We start from the raw sequence: 17,900 nt of genomic DNA, 5'->3' as shown, positions 1-17,900 counted from the left end.
AGGAAACTGTTCTTGATGGTTAGTTTCGACAATAGCGTTAGAGTTTTCATCAGCCCATATGTGGTAATTATGAAAATTAATAATCTAATTCGTCTGTGAATTATATCGTGTTCAGAAAGTCACAATTTCTTCTAATCATTTCCAGCATAGATGGCAAATTTCAAGACGGTTCGAAAAGTCTCGCGGTAACAGTACCTGTACTCGTTACAGATGGTAAGGGTATAAGAGTTGTTCTTTTAAAATTCTAAATACCGTCATATGATCAACATTTAGCTGGAAAGCACTCTTTCTAGTACTGGTAGTAGGTTGTTCTTCAATCAAATTTACTGTTTCCTCAAGCTGTGGTATTCGTACTTCTCGAAGGCGACCACAATCCTGCGTTCTCTTGTCGAATGAACCATATTCTCGTAATCGTTGATGAAGTCGAGCAAATATTCTATGTGAAGGATGCTGCCGTTGAGGCTACATTTCAGCATATCTTCTAGAAGCTTCTAACCCATTCCCCTGCGACAGACCATAAACGTAATGCATATCAGCCATTTCCTCATTTGTGTATGCCATTTTAATAACAAGTGAATTATTAAAGTAACGAATTAAGAACAGAACAACAACATACAATCAGTATTGATTCAATTTCGAAAATTCACAAACTGACAGCGTCATACCAATTCAATTGTCACTATCGCTAATAGCGACCTACTAGATAGATTAGTTTCGTATTTTCGCCTTTATGACTATGTATCTCTGTAGTTGTTCCTAAAATAATTTTCTGCTGCGAACTGGTTTATTTTGGGCAAAAAACCCAGGAGACATGTTTTGTTTAGAATGAAACAGGCTATCGGAAATAAAAATTTAAATGGAAAACAAATAATAAGACAAAAAGTTACATTGGAAATAAATTTTAGGGGTTGCGTTTTCCACCCTTACAACCATGGGGTAAACCAAATAAATTTCTGGCTAAGTGTCTTTTTGGTAGTACAAAACGTCAGGTTAATTTCAATATTGTAATTTTTTTTAGTGCTTGTGAAAAAAATTGTTATACAGATGTTATGTACCCCCTTCAGGGGGCTGTATCTTAACAAGGGATGCTCCAATGAAATTTCTTTATATGAAAGATCCTATCTTTTTTTTAATGAAGAATCACCTCCTTGAATGTTTTACACTTATTTAGTTACATCCTGTATAATGATATATCTGTGAATAAACATTATTATTATTATTATTAAAAAAAGCCAATTCTAGACTTTGATTACACTTGTTCATCATTTTCAGAGCAGAATTTTCAAATAGCTTCATTACACGCTTTATATTAGCTTCACCTGTATGTATGTATGTTTGTTTGTTTGTAACTCTCAAGTTCGGGATCTGTATTTGACAAAATTCTCGACATTACTGCTTGAAATATTCGCGGGCAGATGGCACTGTACGTAACCTCCTTGATATAATTCGAACTCATTTTACATTTATTTCTTCATTTGAAGAAAGTATTTTTTTATTGAAACGCGCGCCTGCTGCCTTGGGCTTGGTAGCTGATTTTCAGGCTCCCTCTCCGGAATCGAAAAATATCAATGGTCATTTTTCTAAACAATATACGCCTGATCGATTCCAAAGTTTAGATAAAATAAATATAGTTTAAAAAGACTAAAAACATCCTTTTATAGCATACGAAACTAAAAAATTAAAAATATAGTTTAAAAAACTAAAAACACGCTTTTTAATAAGCTTGAAAAAACAAACAAAAAATACTAGTATTATTGTGAAAAAAGCGTGGGCGCTTTTTGTGCCATATCAAAATCAAAATCAAAATGTTCTTTATTGACTATTCTCCATACAATTTTAAGGTATTTTTTTTGTTGTGTTTATAAAATATATACAATAAAAAATATATATACAAAATGTACACAAGGGTTTCCCCAATGGAGTGGGACAGTGGGAAGGATTGGGATGGGTAGTGAATGGGGTAGAGGGAGTGGCAGGAAAAGACCCCGATACATTTGCGCTCTCAAGAATTCCGCACGGAAGAGAAAAGCGCCTCCACACAGTCCCCCGATGGGACAGTGGGAGACGCCCCCGCTGGTGTTGGCGGTTGGCTCTCCACTCAAAAACGCCTTATATCAGCCTCATCTATAGTTTTCCGCTTCCTGCCGAGGCTTACGCGGAAGTTGTCATTCTGTCGCGTTTCGGTACTTCTCAGAGAATCATTCGTCTGTTTGTTGGTAGCAGTTGTCGGTAACACCCTGGAAAAAGTTCATTAAAAAAACAGGTAAGAGTATTTCTGCTTCACGTCATCATGTGTGCGTGAATACTCTGTTGTCCTCGTCTATCCCATCAGATACTCCGGTACATGCTTCCGTGCCGTTGAGGGGGTGTAAGAAGCTTCTGGTTTCATGCGTACTGGTGGTGACAGGTATTTGAATAGTTTTCAACTATTACCACAGTATTACTTTGTACCTCGTTCCCATCTTTGAAGTACCGGGTCACGATGAAAGTTGACAGGTACAACAAAGACACGAAACCAGATTATGACAACTATTAAACAAGTTTTATTATTTGGTTTTAGTATTATAACACTAGTGTAATTGATAACACTGGTGTTACTAATCAAGTAACGGGTTAGTAAATTAATAATTCAAAACTAGCTTCGACGGGCTATTTGGCCTTATGGCCAAATATGCCAACAAGGGTTTTTCAGTTGGCTTTTTTGATAAAGCCAATAATGATTCATATTCAAAATTCAACTGCTGGCCGATAAACAAGATTGTAACGGTTTTTTAAATTGTACTTGTTATCTCATTTACAATTGACCAATTAAGTAGGGTTACCAGTGTGTCTTCTATTACTACCGATGAAGTTATGGTGTTAAGCAAAACGCGTCTAGATTTTTTTTGTAAAAATTGTATAATTATTATTATGGATAGCTTTATTTTCGGGAGATACTTCACAACAATATTTTTTTGATACAAATATAAGCTTTGAATAATTTTTGAATATCTTTGGAATGCGCTTTGAATGAATTTTATAGATATAAAATAACTTCAAAAAACGTATCTACAAACAATATTTTCAATAAAGATTCAAACAATAATTCATTCAAAAGTTTTTGAAAAGTATTTCGAAACTTTATATCAATCATATAATCACGATGTTTATGGATGGATATTCAAAGAAGATTCTATGAAAGCACAATAAATGTATTTCATATATTCACCTACTACTTGGAATATTATACATCTTTTTTCAGTCATGGATCTACGTTAGATCAATTCCAGAACTGATGGAGACTATACAAGACGATGAAAACATTGGAGCAGTTATATCAGAAATCGAAATTAATGTAACCTTGCTGAAACTTCAGAAAGCTTTGACGTATCTGAAAAGGAAAGACTGTTTGTTCATTGTAGGTGCCAGCAATTTGCAAATACCAGTTGGTCCTCTAGGACCGGTGATAGGTATGTATATTTTCAGAAAATGAAACATTTTGCTCTGTTTCGTCATATTGGAAAAACGAAATGTTATCAAGAATAATTCAATAATCCTCCAAAGTTCGTATGGAAATCAATTAACAAAATTCTACACTCTCGGACAAAAATATTGAATATTTTATTTCAAGATGTTAATTTTTGCTCCTTAACACGTTATTCATTTTTATTGATACATGTTTAAACGGCCAAAGTATTTTACGTAAATTTCCATTCAGTATAGATAAAAGAATGTTTGGAAATAATCGCTATAAAAAACTGATAAATAGAGTTTATTCTATGATTTTCACTATAAGGGTTTTTCAAGCATGAAGAAGCTATTGTAAAGCGAAACACGTGTCGCGGTTTTTGTAAAACCCTTATAGTGAAAATCATAGAATAAACTCTATTTATTAGTTTTTTAAATATGGATTTTCATCAAGTATCGGTCAGTTCTATTCAATTATAATCGCTATAGCTGAATAAGTAAAATAATGGCACAAATTACAAACTTTTAATAGTGTGCCTTTGCCACTATTAATGTCTATTGTTTTGTTCATTGTTGTCAGAATGACATTTCGAGTACTTTATGTTTTGTTTCTGTAGTTTTCTTAGTGAGAAGCCGCATTTGAACGAATTAGTTTGTGTTAAAATGAACACTTTAGGCGATGAGGGATGCAGACAATAAGATATTGCGCGGAGATTGCATATCCATCAATCGACTGTTTCTCGTATCGTGAAGCGATACAATGACACTGGGGAGTACAAAAGGCGGCCTGGTCAAGGACGTAAGAAATATACAACGCCAAGAAATGACCAATGTTTAAAAATTCAATCTTTGCGAAATCGCACGCTTACAGCTCCGCAAATGATTTACTGAGCACAAGACGAGTTAACGTAAGTGTCAAAACAGTAATAAGAAGACTCAAAGAAGTTGGTTTGAATCCAAAACGCCCTGCCAGAGTTCCTAGGCTTCTACAACGTCACAAATCTAGACGGTTACAATTTTCACAGATGAAACAAGAATACAGTTATGGAAATCAGATGGACGTCGTCGAGTATACAGAAGATCTGGAAAACGTTTCGCAGAATGTAATCTTGTACATAACGTTGGTTCCCTTATGGTGTGTGATGGCATAAGTTGGGTCAGTCACACCGAGCTTATAGAGGTGAATTTAAGAATAAATGCTGGTACATACGCAACATCCTTGAAGAACATGTTTTACCTTACGGCGGCTTCATTGGTTCCGACAATTTGTGGTAATGCATGATAATGCTCGTACACATGCTGGAAGAACCGTCACCCAAGTATCTTGAAGTTGTTGGATTTGAGGCAGTGGACTGGCCACCAAACAGTCCTGAGGCAAATCCCATAGAACATATTTGGAACATCCTAAAAAGACATATACGAACACGAAATCCAGCTCCTAACTCAATTGCAGAATTAGGAATTGCTGCACAGGGAGAATGGAATCAAATTCCACAAGAAACCAGCATTCTTTTTGCGGAGTATACCCAGGAGGATGCAGGCTATCATTACAGCTAGGGGACGGAACACTAAGTACTGAACTGTTATTATGTTGTATCAAAGAACTTTCATTTTGTCGTCATTGTTGCTTGTTCTGATTAAATATTTTTACCAAAACTTGTCTATTCCATTACTTCTTCTACAAGTGTATTATAAAGTTTCAATATCTGGATTATTTGGCAATCAATATACGTTAAATACTTCAGCATATACCATTTAGTAATGAAAACTGCATAAAGATTCAGACAAATAGAAATAAACATGAAATCAAGGCTTTAAAGGCTTTAAATAAAATTTGCAATATTTTTGTCTGTGAAATTAAATGTATATTCGTAGATGAAATTAAAATTGAAAATCTACAAAATATTTATGAAAGTTTCAACATTCTGTGACTGTTGGTATAAATTTATGATCCAGTATTCCTACTCAAAATGCCCCTGCAATCAAAATTATCGTTCATATATCTCATGCCTTCCGAACCAGAAAAAATAGAAGAAATTATTTTATGTTAGATTCGAGAAAAACTCCAGTTTCCGACAGAGTTACCATTAAAATTGTTAAAAAGTTTAATCAGAATTAGCGCCACTGATAAATCTTCCTTTTTCAACAAGTTTGTTGCCTAAAAATGCGAAAATTGCCTAAATAAAACCATTATTTAAAGCACGTAAAAAAATACCAAATGACAAATTTTTATAGACCGATTTCAATTTCACTTATCAGTCATAATTACCATATGATTGGCAATACAGATTACGAAAAAATAGTGACACAGAGTCCTTACTTCTTACATTGCTGTACTCATATCTATATAGGCGACATAAATACATCAAATAATTTATAATAACTGGGGTACAACAAGGATCACTGCTGGGACCTGTTTGGTGTCTTATATTTTAATCCTTTGACTACAGTAAAATTATTTGGTAAATTACAAATGTTCGCTGATAACACTTCAATTTACAATGGCAATAATATAAAATTCTATAATAGTCAGCAATAAATTCCCAGAAATATTATTGCAGGTTTTGATTTTATACATTTTATCACATAATTATATTAGTTTAATTAGTATCATTTCCGTACGCCACTGCAAGATACAGATTAAGGCAAAAACGTCAGTCATTTCTGAGAATGTAGTGCCTACTATTTTGGAATTATATGTTAATGTTCAGGAAATTTAAATTATAAATATCATTATGGCTTCAATATCATAAAATGTCACAAAATTTTCAGAAATCTTATATCAAAAACGTGTATATCAATTGATTCAAAAGATGCAATTAACTTTCACAATGAAAATATCAAATACTTTTCTAGTACACAATTTCTCGGTCTAATTCTAGATGAAAATGTATCATGGAAACAACATATTGAAACAATGATAAAAAAATAGCTTCATATATTTCATCAAAAATAAACTCAAATATTCAAATCTGACTTTCAAAATTCATAGTGACCAACTCAGCCATTCGACAAGATATTCAGGCAATCCAAACTTGATGAAAATGAAAACAAATGTTAGACAAAATTTGATTTATTATAAAGGTATCAAGTTTTATAATGAGTTACCAAATAAGATAAGTTGATAATAATATTTGATAATAATCAAACTTCTGAATACCTGTTGATTACTTGCACTTGGCTATACCGTACTGATGACATCTAAGAACCACGTGTCTGCGGTTTGCTTATTTTTTTGAGTGCTTCGTTCATGAATTTTTCCTGTTTTTGTTTAGAAGAAGAATTCATGGCTGGCTTTAATGTAAATCAAAGTATTTTGTGGGGTTGCACTGCAGACACGTGTTTCTTAGCTGTCATCAGTACGGTATCACAGCATACCTAACAATTAACAATCAGCACGGACACTCCCTTGGGCGGGAAAAGTACCCGCATATACTTCGCGTCGCTATGTCGGCCATGTTGAAAAGCAGTGGACCTGTCAAGTTTAATTTTGGTATTAAATTGTTGACATGAAATTTGAAAAACAATTTACATAATACTTAAAGAATGTATGATAGTTATAATTTTCAAAAACTTATTATTTTGTTTGAATGAAACCTTCTTCATCAGATGAAGCTCTCTGAACAGCTGTCATTTGCAAAAACAAATTTAACTGGGTAACTAGATTACATAGAGATTTCCAAGGTTGAATGAATGCAGGTATTTAAGAATTACACAATACTTTTATGTACAGTACCTACGTACATACATGATGTGTAATCTTATAAATGTTATCTGACCGATTCAAGGTACATATGTAAATAATAATAATATACAAACTATTAAGGTAAAAGTTATTTCTATGTAATACAAAGCCTTCAGGAGTAGTTGTTTTAGAAGAAACCCCCCTTCCTTTTTGTGAACAAATTACTTATCTGTGAAAGATACTATAGATACACATACATACATGCATGCATATATGTATGTATGTATGTTTGTGTGTAGGTACCAATAATACTCAACTGCATTTTTATTTGAGAGTTTCAGTTACTAACGTTTGTGAGTCGCTTGTTGAGTATGGTTTCTTTTAATCTGATTCATCAATTTTTCTATTCAAGCGAGTTCATACATAATTTCAAACTGAATTTGATCATATTTGGAATTTAGACGACTCCAAATACAAGTTCAAGAACAAATTCAAACAATATTTGATAGAGAAAACATTTTATTGCGTTTCTGATTTTTATGATTGACTTTTTTTTCAATTTCTACCCTGTTCCACACTGTGAAGTATTATGGAACAAAGCTGTTATTATTGATAGAAGTGGTGCAGAATTTTGTAACAATTGGATGGTGATATTCAACAAATGAGATATGCTGATAAAAATACGATTATCCCTAGTTGAGGATCATACCATTCTATAATCGCCACTTAATGAAACCTTTTAATTAGAGCTCAATTTCCCATACACCATACTTGTACTCGATGCACGTTTCAGTAACCAAATTAGCATCTTATTAATTGATGTTGAATATCAATTTCACTTCTGAAGATGCTAACTTGGATAGTGAAAACTTGCAACAAGTACAAAAATGTTCGGAGTTTAAGCAATTGGGCTCCATTCGAATGTTTCTTCTTTAACACCAAAGGTTTCAGTGACATCTACGGCTCTTAATGTATGAATAGAGGAAAATTTCTGCGTGTGTTGCAACAAACCAAACGAGATGATGTATTCCGTAAAGTGATCCCTCACATTTTGTGCCAGTCAAATCAAATTCTGAAAACCCTACTTCTTATATTATTTGAAAGAATTACAAATAGTATCGTATCAATATATTTTTCATTATGGAGAATAAAATAGCAACAATCAAATGACGAACCTTATTTTATTAGATGAAGTTATTTGAAAACAAGTTCAATTTCATGAATTATGACAAGATAAAATTTCCAGTACGCCTCTGTTATAGACACCATGTCGCAAGTCTGTCCCCGAGTCACAGAACACCTCTAGTTAGGGTGTTCTGTGCCTGAGTGATCCGCTTTTCAAGATGGCGTCTTCATACTTTTTGAGATCAAAGGCGGCATCGTGGAGTGTCCGTGCTGATTGTTAGGTATGCTGTGACGGTATAGCCAAGTGCAAGTGCAGGATGACGCCCCAGCTTTATCAACCAACGACCACTCCCCTCACCATGGGGTAAGTGATCATTGGGTCCGAGAATCATGTGCCCTGTGCAAGCGCAGTGAGCCAAAAATTACTGCATTCTGTATTTGTCCGCCTAAGATTTCTGCCTTAGTGCGGTATGGCGGCATGATTTTGAGATTCGAGAATAGGGAAGGCATCATTACACCAAGGATTCCAATAATCTTGACAGAGGTCTGGATAGAGTGCGGAGTTCAAAGAGAAAATCTCGATATTTCATTCTCCTCCTCCTTTCGGACGATATTCGTCTCGCTAGGAGCTGAAAACCCCAAGACAAATATCGTCTTGCTCTGGTGATCGAGAAGGACTACATCATGCTTATTAGCTTGTATTACCCTGAGGGTAGGAGAACAAGTAGTTCCAATAAATTCGGCACTTCTCGTTCCGCACAACGGATTCAATATCCCCCGGAACGTTGGGCAACACCGGTGTCGCATCAATACCGTAAGAGTGCCGTATGTGGTAATACAGCATTCTCAGGGCCGCGTTATGTCTATGGATATAGGCTCATACCGTATATTATTATCATAATTTATTATATCAACATGTCAGCAATATTGTGAATGTTTCATTGTTTTCAGGTTCAAAACCATTTCAAGACATTCTAAGAGATTTCAGTGGAAGGGAACCGTACCGAGTGGGAAAGCCATCTTTGCCCATTTTGGAACATATTATAGAAAAATATGAAATTACCGATAAATCTCGGGTCCTTTTTGTCGGAGATTCGTAAGTAAAAATAATTTTCAGTGAAAATGGTTTTTTAACACTTTTAAATCAAAAATATACGCTAGGGTTGGATTTAGCGAAGGAGTTCAACTGAAGACAATAATAATAATAATTTTAATGACCCCAAAAAACATGCATGTTTATATAGGAAATAAAATAGTGTAACAAATATTATGAAACAATAAGAATAAAAAAATTGATGAAATAAAATCAATTTATCCATATAGAATCAAGGTTTCAGACTGTTTACTGTTGAATATACTATATTAGATAAATTTAGTTCATACTGCCTCGTTTACGTGGTTATCCGAACCACTCCGGCCTGTGTACCGGCGTTAAGGTACACAGGCCGGAATATAGAAAAAGGTGGAATATAGAAAAAGGTTTCTATATTCCACTTCATTACAACAACATTAAATTAATTTCCATAACGTGCACCGTTTTTTCACACACAAATCTTTTGAACTCCATTTCGACCAAGCCATCAGTGACAACTTTGAGGACAGTCGCTCTCGGTAAGACCTTTTTTATTTCGCAGTCAAAAAAGGTTTTTTTTTTCTTGATTTTTCAAATGTTTGAATACCGAGAGGAGAAAAATTCCATAATTTGCAACTTTGTTTTAGCCGATTCCACTATTGCTACCTCATCTATCTACGAATGTTTATACTTGGTATAAAATACAATATTTGGGGCGGTCCGCGGGTCAACCTTTCGCGGTCCGTAAACGGACCGCGGTCCGCCTGTTGCTGACCGCGGCAATAGAGCAATGTTGCCAACAAAAATACTACTTTTGAATTTTGTGATCTTAAAAATATTTTCAGTGATGCTCTTTCGTCTATTACCGCTGAAAAATGTGAAAGATGAAGTGAAAATGAAAATGTTAAGATTAGACCATCTAAAGGATGATTTAGTTGACAGAAATCCGTTGATCTTGATGATGGTTCTTCCAGTAGCAGTTCTTCAGAATCAGTAACCGGTCTAAAATAACAAAACGATTTATTTTTTTTTTCAATTTATGCGCTGAACCGTCGTTTGTCCTGCTGAAATGAAATTACCCCATTATTTTGTAATTTACTTAATGTTGAATACACAAAATTGTTCTTGTTCTCTTCTATAGTTAAACTTTGAATAATTTTCATAGACCCAGCCGCGTATTATTAAAGAAGAAATAATAAAATTTCGGTAGTCTTAGTGCGACTCTGTACAAGCAGCCTTGTCTGGTAGATCACGTGCACCATGCATGATAATATTTTGACGCACTCCGTTGCTTGGATGTATAAAGTTTAGAATGATCTCTTTTCAGACCGAGAATATCAGTGGTTGTTTTTAAAATACTTGCCAAAAACTAGAATTTCGTGATTTGGTTCTGCCGCCTCCATTTTGAATGATATGCAGAGGAACTTTCAATATTGTTTCATATTTTGTTATAATCTGATATGAACTAATTTGCAATGCTTCGTTTCGTTCATTAGATTTCATCATCAACTTTATTTTGTAAATACGGACCTCGAGTTTTTTTCATCAATTTTTATAGCTGAAAAAACATCAATATTTTTCTAGTATCACAAAGATAGAAACCAATATCTTGGAACTTGAGGCAGGGCATCTGCGTTTTTATGGCTAGTCCCAGCTCGATGTTCTATTTCGAAGTCAAATTCTTGTAGTCTCTCAATCCAGCGCGCTACTTGGCCCTCAGGATTTTTGAACTGCAGAAGCCATTTGAGAGCCGCATGGTCCGTTCTCAACAGACATCTTCTTCCATACACGTATTTGTAGAAATGTTCTACACCTTTGACAACGGCCAACAGCTCTCGCCTGGTGAAACAATAATTGCGCTCTGGTCTACTGAGCGTTTTGCAGAAGTAGCCAATAACTTTCTCCTGTCCATCCTGGATCTGAGAAAGGACTGCTCCAAGTCCCACGTTGCTGGCGTCCGTATCTAAAATGAACTTTCCGTCAGGTAGGGGATAGCTCAAAACAGGAGCGTTGATCAAAGCTCTTTTCAACTTCTTGAATGAGTCTCGGCATTCCTCAGACCACTGGAACTGGATCCGCCCTTCTTCAGGTCAATAGTTTGGCGATGTTGGCAAACCCCAGCAAGTACCTGCGGTAGTAGGTGCATAAACCAAGGAAGCTCCGAAGCTGATGTATGTCTTTTGGAATAGGCCAATCCTTAACTGCTTTGATCTTTTGTTTGTCCACTGCCACTCCTTCCCCAGAGACAACGTGGCCAAGATAACGGACTTCTTTCTGGAACAGATGGCATTTCTTGGGGCTGAGTTTCAATCCGGAACTCTTCAGACGCATGAATACCTCCTCCAGATTTTTTAAGTGATCGTCGAACGATTTTCCGACCACGATTATAACGTCGGGATACACTAGACACGTCTTCCATGAGAGCCCCTTGAGAACCGTTTCCATCAATCTCTCGAAGGTCGCTGGAGCATTACAAAGCCCGAATGGCATAACCGTGAACTGCCACAATCCTGAGGCGATGGTGAAAACAGTCTTTTCTCGATCTTCTGGGGCCAGTTCAACTTGCCAATATCCACTCTTCAAATCCAAAGTCGAGAAAATTGTGGAGCCAGCTAGCGTGTCGTCGATTCTTGGAAGAGCTGTCTTTCTTTGTCATGTGATTTAGTTAGCGATAATCCACGCAGAACCTTGTCAAGCCGTCCTTCTTCTTCACTAATACGACTGGGGAAGACCAGGTGCTGTCAGAAGGTTCGATGACTCCTTCTTTTTCCATATCGCTGCCTATCTTGTCTGCCTCTTTTTTCTTCGCAAGGGGGAGTCTTCTAGCTGATTGCCGGATTGGTCAGGCATTCCTAGTGTCGATTCTATGCTGAACCACATTCGTTCTGCCGCCTTTTCTTTCTCCAATATCGAAGATCTCCCGGTACTTCTTGACTAACTCCCTCAGTTTTGATCGGTGAGTTGGTGGTATAAGTTGTTGGCTTGGCTAACAGAACTGAGTACACTCCGTATCACAGAGGAAATGGACGAACAGTGCCCCAGCATTGTTCCTTTCTTCAAGGTCACGAGAAAGTAGTTGACATTCATGACCCTGGCCGGCACAACTTTATCAACACGCAACAGGGTCTTCTCCAGTGCGATTCCTCGTCCAATTTTCTCATCATGTATCTTGGGCTCGAACATTATCACCCTGCCGCTGCTCGCACTTCCGTCCAAGCGAGCCTCCAGGATGGTTTCAGCCCTTTCAGGTACGCACACGTCTTCAGCCAACAGGACTCTGATCGTCTCTTCGCTTCTTCCATGTAGCACCAGCTCTTCTCCGCCGACACGTAGGACGCCGTCTTGGAAATTCAGCTCGAACCCTCTGGAATTCATTATGTCTATTCCATTGATTGCATCGTCCTCGATGTCCGCCACCAATGCACGATGTTTCAATTTAGTGCTGCCCAACACCAATTCAATTGGTAGTTCTCCAAGTACAGTGGCTGGCTCCCCTGTTGCGGTGCGTAGCTTCCAGCTTGATGGTTCAATTCTTGCCAGTGTTTTGGAAAAGGTTGTATCTAGCAGCATGGTGCAAGTCTCGTTGTTGATGAGGCCGTCTACGAAAACACATTTGTCTTGTCGTTGGAGAACGGCAACATATGCGTTTTTTTACGGGGGCTTGCTGGATACAAGCCGACGATTGCCCCTTCTCATCGACCTCCTCTAGTTTTCCTGATTTGGTGTTGATCCTTTGAAAGCTGGACATTTGCTACGCACATGTCCGATTTTCCCACAGTTCCAGCATCTTATTTGTTTCCTCTCAGGCAACACTTCTTTACTTTTCTTATGGTGGCCTCAATATCAGCAGGCACTTGTCCATCTTCCTCGATAGCTCGAACTTTGCTCTGACTCTTGCAGGATTGTTTTGCAGCCTCAAACTCCAAAGCGCTTACCAGTGCATCCACGAGATGTTTGGGATGAACTAGCATCAAGGCCTGCCTCGTTTCTTGGTCGCGAAGTCCATCCAAGAAGGTCTGAACTGCTAACCGCTCCATTACATTTTCCGGTGTAGCAGGATATGCCAGACTAACCAATCGAGCTATGTCGGCTTCAAACTCCTGTAGGGATTCCCCTGATTTCTGGCAGCGGTTCTTCAGCTGTGAATGGTAAACGTGCTCTAGGTGGGCCTGTCCATACCGCAGCTCAAGATGCTTTACAAGTTGGTCATAGTCTTCCTGTTCCTGGGCCATGAGGGTTTGCAGACTATTCGTTGCTTCTCCACGCAACGCCAGTGTTAATGCTACCTCCTTTTCTCCTGCATTCCATCCATTCGCTCTAGCCGCAGCTTCAAATTGTCGGCGGTAATTTGCCCAAGGAGTTTTTCCGTCGAACTGGGGCGACTTCATGGAGAGCTTTCCTGGTTCAGAACTGACTTTGACATGTTTTAGTTCCGGGATTGAGTTTTCGGTAACCGTTTCGGTGGGGTGGACAGAATTAACGATTTGGTTTTGCAACTTGTTAATTGTTTCCTTCATCTTGCTGATTTCTGCCTCAAATCCCCCTTTGATTTCATCGCTCAACTTTTTTTCCATTTTCTTCATTTCTGCTCCGATTTCATCTTAGATCTCTCCTTTGATTTCCTTTCTGATTTTGTCTATCTCTGTCACGATGGTTCCTATCCTTTTTTCGAGTAGGCTCGCCACACTACAAAGCTTTTTCAAGCCTTCTGCATTTTCTAAAAGTTCTTCCTTCAAGCTTTTTGAATTCTCTAGAAATGTATCTTCCAAACTCTTCGAGTTTTGTTGAAGTTCATCTTTAAAACTCACCGAACTTTGTTGAAGTTCATCTAGTTTGTTCATTATTGAACTCAAATCACCCCCAGAAACTTCGAATAAATATGCTTCGGGATCTTCTCCTGATTCAATCAAGTTATCCCATAGTCTCTTCTGGAGTAGTGATGTCTTTCCGGAAAAATCTAGCTCTCTCTCCTCTAATTCTTGTTTCAATTCAGCGAGTTTCAAGTCCACTAGACGCACTTTCCTCGAACACATTTTGTCTCTTATTGTCTATTTTCCACAAAACTGAATACGTCCACTTATTTTAATCGAATCCGAAACACTTGATTATTTTCACAAGTCTATTTTTCGCAAGAAAGGTCTATCAGTATATGTTTCCGTAGTCCGGTACTGTCCACTTCGCGAAACACAATGAATCACCAGTATCTACGCGAACAAATAAGTCTTATAGTCAGTTTCACCGTAATACAAAGAGTGTCCACCCAGCGCTCACTAATTTATTTTAAAAATCCACTTCTGATCACCAATTGTAACGAATTGAAGAATTAACTGTCTCAAACAAATTTATTTTTAACAATATTTCACTATCACAACTAATTTATATTCTACACTTGGCAACTAACGCTTAATTTATCTTCACTGTTCGAATTCTTTATTTAAACGCACGATTCGCTTTTTGAATACAGACTGCCGCTCTGGACTAGAAGCGGCCTTTTTATATCAGCAACGATCGCTCCAGATCTCTCTAGGAGTTTCAGCACTCATCTATACCTTTCGCGGTGGTTCGCGATGAGTCATGCGTTTGCTGGCTGAGATATCGGTCAGGGCCGGCTTCAGATTCGTTACAATATCTATAATTGTCAAATTCACTGTCAAAAATGTAATTGAATCATTCGATTCGTGTAAAATTGAGGGAAAAACCATGAATTTTTGGTAATGACTAGAAAGATGATATGATTTCTGTATACGTGATGTTTGAGAAATAATGATAATAAAGTTCATTCATCCTGTCAATTTACATGAATTATATAAGATTTATGTAAATAAACAAGAAATTACAGAAGCTCTAAACGTGCTCGTTAGTGATAAAATAATACTAAAAAAGAAAATATATATATATATATATATATATATAATAAAAGACAAAGGCAATATCCATAAAATTACATTGGGGAAATATAAACTTATACCTATTACCTATAATTAATTATTGTAATACATTAGGTTACATACTAGCGAGTAGTGAATGAGCGGAGAGATGAAAGAGTATAAAAAGTATTCATCATTGGAGTCGATCAACAATGACTTCACGTAATTTTTTCTGGGGTTCTTTATTTATGAAAGATTTCAGTTCTATTTTGAAGCTATGTGGATTCATAATCAATTCGATTTCATGTGGAAGAGTGTTGTATAATTTTGGATCAAGGTATTTATATGAGCGTTGGGATATTAGTTTTGGCATTTGTGGTGTGATATGTTGACGTGTATCATAATCATGTGTGGGCAATTCAAATATTTGTTTTTGGTGGTAATACATATTTATTTTCAGGAAAAAGAGTTGGTAGACATCAAATACATGAGATTTCGCATAGAGAGCATCAGATGGAAAAGTAGGTTCTTTTTTTAAGATAATTTTTAAAAACCGTCTTTGGAGGACCTCTATAAGATATAAATGAGTTTTTAGGGCACCACCCCATACTAATAAGCCATATCGAAGATGACTCTCAACTAGGGCATAATACAGTGTTTTTACTTGCTTTAGTGGTAGTGAGGATGCCAGGACTTTTAACTCAGATTTTGGTATAGAGATTGAATATGAATGTTCCACTTGAGATGTGTATCTATGTGTACTACCAAATATTTTGAAGATGTTACTGATTTGATAACGAACTGTTCTGTTGGAATATATCAACTTGAATTTTATCGAAGTTAGGGGAAGTTGCCTTACTGCAGCAAAATGGTAGGAAGTGTGTCTTATCAACATTTATTGTGAGTAATTTATGATTCAGTCATTTCCAGATAATATGAAAGTCCGATGCAACTATGTCCCTAAGTTCATCCCACGAATTACCTTTGTAAAAAATGGTTGTATCATCAGCGAAACCTAGTATACCTCCCCCTAGACTTCAGCAAAAGCATTCCGTTCACGTAAATATTGAAGAGAAGTGGTCCCAAAATTGTTCTCTGAGGTACTCCATACTGAATAGTGCTGATATTGCTGCAGTCTATCTTCACGAATTGGTGTCTGTGTTGGAGATAGGATTTGAATAATTTCAAAGTATTACTTCCGACTCCAATATCTTGTAGCGTTTCAAGCAGTAATTGATGATTCACCGTATCGAAGGCCTTGGAAAGGTCCATGAAAACACATAGGCATGGTTTACTTTCCTTCATGGACTCAGATACCTTTTGAATTAATTTCAACATAGCATCTTCAGTTGATTTTTGTTTTATGAATCTGAACTGTTTTTCGGTAAGTAGATTATATTTCGCAATGTATGAACGAGGCGTTTTTCAAGAATCTTCAAGAAAACCTTCGTCAAGTGAGTTATTGTCTATATGTGAGTTATTGGTCGGTAGTTTGACACATTATTTTTGTCTCCTTTTTTATAGATAGGAACCACTACACTTTATTTGAAAACTTGTGGCTAAATTCCAACTCTCATGCATTCATTGATTATATAGGTGAGTGGTTCAATGATATATTCAGAAATACATTTTAAGGTTTCAGCTCGTATGTCATCTACCCCAGGAGACTTGTTTGGTTTGAGCTCATTAATGACACTTTTCATTTCAGATGCATCCGTCGGTGCTAGGAAGAGCGAGTTCAAAGTAGACGTTCTTTGGGCAACATAGTGTAGATCGTGCCTTATTTTATTTGCTAATGTCAAACCAGTTGTTATGAAAGATGCATTGAATTCGTTGGTTATAGCTGTTTTATTACTTAACAAGTTTCCACTAGAATCGATGATAGAGTCAATTTTTCCCGCTTTTTCCTGATAGGACTAATTTCGTTGACTATTTTCCAAAATTGTTTAGAATCTGATTCTGTGTTTATTTTGTTGCAATAGTAATTAACCTTGCATTTTTTATCAACTTTGTGAGTTTGTTTTTGTAATTGATATAACGTAGTTTCAAGATGATGTCATTGGGGTTATTTGTCAACGATTTATATAAGTCATTTTTTGTATCCACTATCAACCACTGCCGCTGGACCTCTTAACTTTTTATGGGGAATTGTAACCTGAGAGAAGTCAGCCATTCAAAAGATATTTTCAAAACCACATTGAGAGGAGTTTAGAGAATCATGCTTCATCTGAAAAACTTTCTAGTAAGAGTTGTATAGCAACTAATTCAACAATTCTGGTTTTCAGTGAATATTTCAAAAACAACCACTGATATTCTCGATCTGAAAAACTATTATTCTAATTCCCCAAAATAGTAAACTTTTGTCCAATTTAACCGACCTTTTGTAGGTCAGATAGAAAAACGGCCTGTATATTAGATACATCATATATTTTAGAATTATATGTTCATATTTCACAAAAATTTATTTCAGGATAGAACAAGACTTGATATTGGCAAGTATGGCAAATTTCAAAAAATTATTGGTACTTACCGGTGACACCAAAATTGAAGATTTGCATAACTGGAAGTTTCTTGAAGAACACAAACCTGATTATTATCTGGAAAGTATTGGCGACTTAGCAATAATTTTGAATTCCATTCTATGAGTTAGAAATGTAGTTGTGTTATCTTAGTGAATCTGTAGAATAAATAGTTTCCCTGTTAA

At 36.4% G+C, this 17,900-nt stretch overlaps 1 protein-coding gene across 5 annotated transcripts in view; it reads left to right on the top strand.

Moving 5' to 3' along the window:
- Positions 1 to 17,900, top strand: part of LOC111501868 (uncharacterized) — a 28,641-nt gene extending 10,741 nt beyond the window's left edge. The window contains exons 3-7 of one of the 5 annotated variants that reach the window (XR_012464137.1): positions 3,242 to 3,449; positions 9,209 to 9,353; positions 15,657 to 15,717; positions 15,792 to 16,792; positions 17,667 to 17,900. Coding sequence is in view for 1 of the 5 variants with exons in the window: in XM_074169751.1 (XP_074025852.1) it covers positions 3,242 to 3,449; positions 9,209 to 9,353; positions 17,667 to 17,841 (528 nt within the window). In the remaining 4 variants the exon portion in view is untranslated. Of the gene's footprint in view, positions 1 to 3,241; positions 3,450 to 9,208; positions 9,354 to 15,656; positions 16,793 to 17,666 lie in introns of all 5 variants that reach the window. The other 4 variants (XR_012464138.1, XR_012464139.1, XR_012464136.1 and 1 more) reach the window with 4 other exon arrangements.

This window comes from Leptinotarsa decemlineata, unplaced genomic scaffold (assembly GCF_025532065.1).
Source record: "Leptinotarsa decemlineata unplaced genomic scaffold, Ldec_3_MD MMD2_P_RNA_scaffold_6, whole genome shotgun sequence".
NCBI lineage: Eukaryota > Metazoa > Arthropoda > Insecta > Coleoptera > Chrysomelidae > Leptinotarsa > Leptinotarsa decemlineata.
This window is presented reverse-complemented; position numbering and strand designations above follow the sequence as displayed.